The 6,000-nt window shown below is 62.0% G+C and overlaps 1 protein-coding gene across 1 annotated transcript in view; it reads right to left on the reverse strand.

The window, feature by feature from the left end:
- The window catches only part of DERA (deoxyribose-phosphate aldolase), a 51,415-nt gene extending 46,126 nt beyond the window's left edge, over positions 1–5,289 (reverse strand). Inside the window, exon 1 of the mRNA XM_073669274.1 lies at positions 5,156–5,289. Within this exon, the coding sequence (XP_073525375.1) occupies positions 5,156–5,186 (31 nt within the window). The 5' untranslated portion in view covers positions 5,187–5,289. The remainder of the gene's footprint in view (positions 1–5,155) is intronic.
- Between the last annotated feature and the right edge of the window lie 711 nt (positions 5,290–6,000).

Consider the following 6,000-nt stretch of genomic DNA (forward strand, 5'->3'; position numbering starts at 1 on the left):
AACCGGCCCCCGCTGCCACCATCGAGAAAGAAACCGGCCCCCCGCTGCCACCATCGAGAAAGAAACCGGCCCCCCGCTGCCACCATCGAGAAAGAAACCGGCCCCCCGCTGCCACCATCGAGAAAGAAACCGGCCCCCCTCTGCCACCATCGAGAAAGAAACCGGCCCCCCTCTGCCACCATCGAGAAAGAAACCGGCCCCCCGCTGCCACCATCGAGAAAGAAACCGGCCCCCCGCTGCCACCATCGAGAAAGAAACCGGCCCCTGCTGCCACCATCGAGAAAGAAACCGGCCCCTGCTGCCACCATCGAGAAAGAAACCGGCCCCCCGCTGCCACCATCGAGAAAGAAACCGGACCCCCGCTGCTCCCGAGAAAGAAACCGGCCCCCCGCTGCCACCATCGAGAAAGAAACCGGCCCCTCACTGCCACCATCGAGAAAGAAACCGGCCCCTCACTGCCACCATCGAGAAAGAAACCGGCCCCTCACTGCCACCATCGAGAAAGAAACCGGCCCCTCACTGCCACCATCGAGAAAGAAACCGGCCCCTCACTGCCACCATCGAGAAAGAAACCGGCCCCTCACTGCCACCATCGAGAAAGAAACCGGCCCCTCACTGCCACCATCGAGAAAGAAACCGGCCCCTCACTGCCACCATCGAGAAAGAAACCGGCCCCTCACTGCCACCATCGAGAAAGAAACCGGCCCCTCACTGCCACCATCGAGAAAGAAACCGGCCCCCGCTGCTACCGAGAAAGAAACCGGACCCCCGCTGCTCCCGAGAAAGAAACCGGACCCCCGCAAGAGAAAGAAACCGGTCCCCCGCTGCCACCATCGAGAAAGAAACCGGCCCCTCACTGCCACCATCGAGAAAAAAACCGGTCCCCGCTGCCACCGAGAAAGAAAGAAACCGGCCCCTCACTGCCACCATCGAGAAAGAAACCGGCCCCCCGCTGCCACCATCGAGAAAGAAACCGGCCCCCCGCTGCCACCATCGAGAAAGAAACCGGCCCCCCGCTGCCACCATCGAGAAAGAAACCGGCCCCCCGCTGCCACCATCGAGAAAGAAACCGGTCCCCCGCTGCCACCATCGAGAAAGAAACCGGCCCCCGCTGCCACCGAGAAAGAAAGAAACCGGCCCCTCACTGCCACCATCGAGAAAGAAACCGGCCCACCGCTGCCACCATCGAGAAAGAAACCGGCCCCCCGCTGCCACCATCGAGAAAGAAACCGGCCCCTGCTGCCACCGCGAGAGAAAGAAACCGGCCCCCCGCTGCCACCGCAAGAGAAAGAAACCGGTCCCCTCACTGCCACCATCGAGAAAGAAACCGGCCCCTCACTGCCACCGCAAGAGAAAGAAACCGGCCCCTCACTGCCACCGCGAGAAAGAAACCGGCCCCCCCACTGCCACCATCGAGAAAGAAACCGGCCCCCCGCTGCCACCATCGAGAAAGAAACCGGCCCCCCGCTGCCACCGCAAGAGAAAGAAACCGGCCCCTGCTGCCACCGCGAGAAAGAAACCAGCCCCCCGCTGCCACCATCGAGAAAGAAACCGGCCCCCCCACTGCCACCGAGAGAAAGAAACCGGACCCCCGCTGTACCAGAAAGAAACCAACCGCCCGCTGCCACGGCCGAGGAAGAAACCGGCCCCCCCACTGCCACCGAGAGAAAGAAACCGGCCCCCCCACTGCCACCAAAAAAGAAACCGGTCCCCCGCTGCCACCAAAAAAGAAAGAAACCGGGCCCCCGCTGCCACCACAAGAGAAAGAAACCGGACCCCCGCTGCCACCGCAAGAGAAAGAAACCGGTCCCCCGCTGCCACTGCAAGAGAAAAAACCGGCCCCCCGCTGCCACCATCAAGAAAGAAACCGGACCCCCGCTGCCACCGCGAGAGAAAGAAATCGGCCCTCCGCTGCCACCATCGAGAAAGAAACCGGCCCTCCGCTGCCACCATCAAGAAAGAAACCGGACCCCCGCCCCACCAGAAAGAAACCAACCCCCTGCTGCCACCGCAAGAGAAAAAAACGGCCCCCCGCTGCCACCGAGAAAGAAACCTGTCCCCCGCTGCCTCCGCGAGAGAAAGAAACCGGCCCCCCGCTGCCACCGAGAAAGAAACCGGCCCCCCGCTGCCACTGCAAGAGAAAGAAACCGGTCCCCCGCTGCCACCGAGAAAGAAACCGGCCCCCCGCTGCCACCGCAAGAGAAAGAAACCGGTCCCCCGCTGCCACTGCAAGAGAAAAAACCGGCCCCCCGCTGCCACCATCAAGAAAGAAACCGGACCCCCGCTGCCACCGCGAGAGAAAGAAATCGGCCCTCCGCTGCCACCATCGAGAAAGAAATCGGCCCTCCGCTGCCACCATCAAGAAAGAAACCGGACCCCCGCCCCACCAGAAAGAAACCAACCCCCTGCTGCCACCGCAAGAGAAAAAAACGGCCCCCCGCTGCCACCGAGAAAGAAACCTGTCCCCCGCTGCCTCCGCGAGAGAAAGAAACCGGCCCCCCGCTGCCACCGAGAAAGAAACCGGCCCCCCGCTGCCACTGCAAGAGAAAGAAACCGGTCTCCCGCTGCCACCATCGAGAAAGAAACCGGTCTCCCGCTGCCACCATCGAGAAAGAAACCGGCCCCCCGCTGCCACCATTGAGAAAGAAACCGGCCCCCCGCTGCCACCATTGAGTAAGAAACCGGCCCCCCGCTGCCACCATTGAGAAAGAAACCGGCCCCCCGCTGCCACCATTGAGAAAGAAACCGGCCCCCCGCTGCCACCATCGAGAAAGAAACCGGACCCCCACTGCCACCATCGAGAAAGAAACCGGACCTCCGCTGCCACCGCAAGAGAAAGAAACCGGCCCCCCGCTGCCACCATGGAGAAAGAAACCGGCCCCTCTACTGCCACCGAGAGAAAGAAACCGGACCCCCGCTCCACCAGAAAGAAACCAACCCCCCGCTGCCACCGCCGAGGAAGAAACCGGCCCCCCGCTGCTCCCGAGAAAGAAACCGGCCCCCCGCTGCTCCCGAGAAAGAAAACGGCCCCCCGCTGCTCCCGAGAAAGAAATCGGCCCCCCGCTGCCACCGCAAGAGAAAGAAACTGGCCCCCCGCTGCTCCCGAGAAAGAAACCGGCCCCCCGCTGCCACCGCAAGAGAAAGAAACCGGCCCCCCGCTGCCACCGCAAGAGAAAGAAACCGGCCCCCCGCTGCCAACGCAAGAGAAAGAAACCGGCCCCCCGCTGCCAACGCAAGAGAAAGAAACCGGCCCCCCGCTGCCACCATTGAGTAAGAAACCGGCCCCCCGCTGCCACCATTGAGAAAGAAACCGGCCCCCCGCTGCCACCATTGAGAAAGAAACCGGCCCCCCGCTGCCACCATTGAGAAAGAAACCGGCCCCCCGCTGCCACCATTGAGAAAGAAACCGGACCCCCACTGCCACCATCGAGAAAGAAACCGGACCTCCGCTGCCACCGCAAGAGAAAGAAACCGGCCCCCCGCTGCCACCATGGAGAAAGAAACCGGCCCCTCTACTGCCACCGAGAGAAAGAAACCGGACCCCCGCTCCACCAGAAAGAAACCAACCCCCCGCTGCCACCGCCGAGGAAGAAACCGGCCCCCCGCTGCTCCCGAGAAAGAAACCGGCCCCCCGCTGCTCCCGAGAAAGAAACCGGCCCCCCGCTGCTCCCGAGAAAGAAACCGGCCCCCCGCTGCTCCCGAGAAAGAAACCGGCCCCCCGCTGCTCCCGAGAAAGAAACCGGCCCCCCGCTGCCACCGCAAGAGAAAGAAACTGGCCCCCCGCTGCTCCCGAGAAAGAAACTGGCCCCCCGCTGCCACCGCAAGAGAAAGAAACCGGCCCCCCGCTGCCACCGCAAGAGAAAGAAACCGGCCCCCCGCTGCCAACGCAAGAGAAAGAAACCGGTCCCCCGCTGCTCCCGAGAAAGAAACCAACCCCCCGCTGCCACCGCAAGAGAAAGAAACCGGCCCCCCGCTGCCACCATCGAGAAAGAAACCGGCCCCCCGCTACCACCGCAAGAGAAAGAAACCGGCCCACCGCTGCCACCGCAAGAGAAAGAAACCGGTCCCCCGCTGCCACCATCGAGAAAGAAACCGGACCCCCGCTGCCACCATCGAGAAAGAAACCGGACCCCCGCTGCTCCCGAGAAAGAAACCGGACCCCCGCTGCTCCCGAGAAAGAAACCGGACCCCCCGCTGCAACCAAGAAAGAAGCCGAACCCCTGCAGCCCCCGAAAGAGAAATAGGCCCCCTCGCTGCCACCGAGAAAGAAACCAGACCCCCGTTACCACCACCAAGAAAGAAACCAACCCCCCGCTGCCAGTGAGAGAGAAACCGGCCCCCCGCTGCCAGTGAGAGAGAAACCGGCCCCCCGCTGACCACAAGAAATAAATCAAATAAACCGGACTCCCCCAGTTGCCACCGTGAGAGAAACTGGCCCCTCGCTGCACCCAAAAATGAAACCGGCACCCCCCAGCTGCCACCAAGAAACAAACCGGCCCCCCGCTGCCACGGAGGGAGAAACCGGCCCCTCCGCTCCAACGAAGGGAGAAACCGCCGCCCCCCCCCTCGCGCTGCCACGGAGGGAAAACCGGCCCCCCGCTGCCACGGAGGGAGAAACCGGCCCCCCGCTGCCACGGAAGGAGAAACCGGCCCCCCGCTGCCACGGAGGGAGAAACCGGCCCCCCGCGCTGCCACGGAGGGAGAAACCAGACCCCCACCGCTTCCACGGAGGGAGAAACCAGACCCCCCACCCCCCCGCTTCCACGGAGGGAGATACCGCCCCCCGCTGCCACGGAGGGAGAAACCGGCCCCCCCCGCTGCAACGGAGGGATAAACCGGCCCCCCGGTACCACGGAGGGAGAAACCGGACCCCCCCCCGCTGCCATGGTGGGAGAAACTGGACCCGCCGCTGCCCGAGAAAGAAACTGGATCCCCCCGCTGCCCATGAGAGAGAGACGGGATTCATGATGAACCCACCCCCTTACCGGCCCCCGAATCCATGGGAGAAACCGGACACTGTACACACAGAGCTCACACTGAGTAAAGTCCAGAGAGGAAGAGCGAGGGGCCGTACGAGAGACCCCCATACTCCCCTCCCCCCGTCCCCTCCTCCCCTCTCCCCCCCATCCTCTATCCCCCCGTCCTCTCCTCTCACCTATCTCACTCCCCGGGTTCCTGGATGACATTTTGCTCCTCACTTGCTGCTGGTTACAGGTTCACACTCCACTTCCAGCACTCAGCTCCGCCCACTGTCATCATGTGACCACACGCCCCCTTTTCCAGCAGGTCACATGACCAGAGCAGGGCGGTCATTGAAGCTCAGTGATGGGTGACAACTTACATTACTGCTATCCCCCTCATACACACTGTACTGTACACAGGTCAGCACTGACACCACTAGATGAAGCTGCTCCATCCTCCTCATACACACTGTACTGTACACAGGTCAGCACTGACACCACTAGATGGAGCTGCTCCATCCTCCTCATACACACTGTACTGTACACAGGTCAGTACTGACACCACTAGATGGAGCTGCTCCATCCTCCTCATACACACTGTACTGTACACAGGTCAGCACTGACACCACTAGATGGAGCTGCTCCATCCTCCTCATACACACTGTACTGTACACAGGTCAGCACTGACACCACTAGATGAAGCTGCTCCATCCTCCTCATACACACTGTACTGTACACAGGTCAGCACTGACACCACTAGATGAAGCTGCTCCATCCCCCTCATACACACTGTACTGTACACAGGTCAGTACTGACACCACTAGATGAAGCTGCTCCATCCCCCTCATACACACTGTACTGTACACAGGTCAGTACTGACACCACTAGATGGAGCTGCTCCATCCTCCTCATACACACTGTACTGTACACAGGTCAGCACTGACACCACTAGATGAAGCTGCTCCATCCTCCTCATACACACTGTACTGTACACAGGTCAGCACTGACACCACTAGATGAAGCTGCTCCATCCTCCTCA

The sequence above is a fragment of the Phyllobates terribilis genome, unplaced genomic scaffold, assembly GCF_046119375.1.
Source record: "Phyllobates terribilis strain yellow unplaced genomic scaffold, ASM4611937v1 Scaffold_3329__1_contigs__length_82028, whole genome shotgun sequence".
Lineage (NCBI taxonomy): Eukaryota > Metazoa > Chordata > Amphibia > Anura > Dendrobatidae > Phyllobates > Phyllobates terribilis.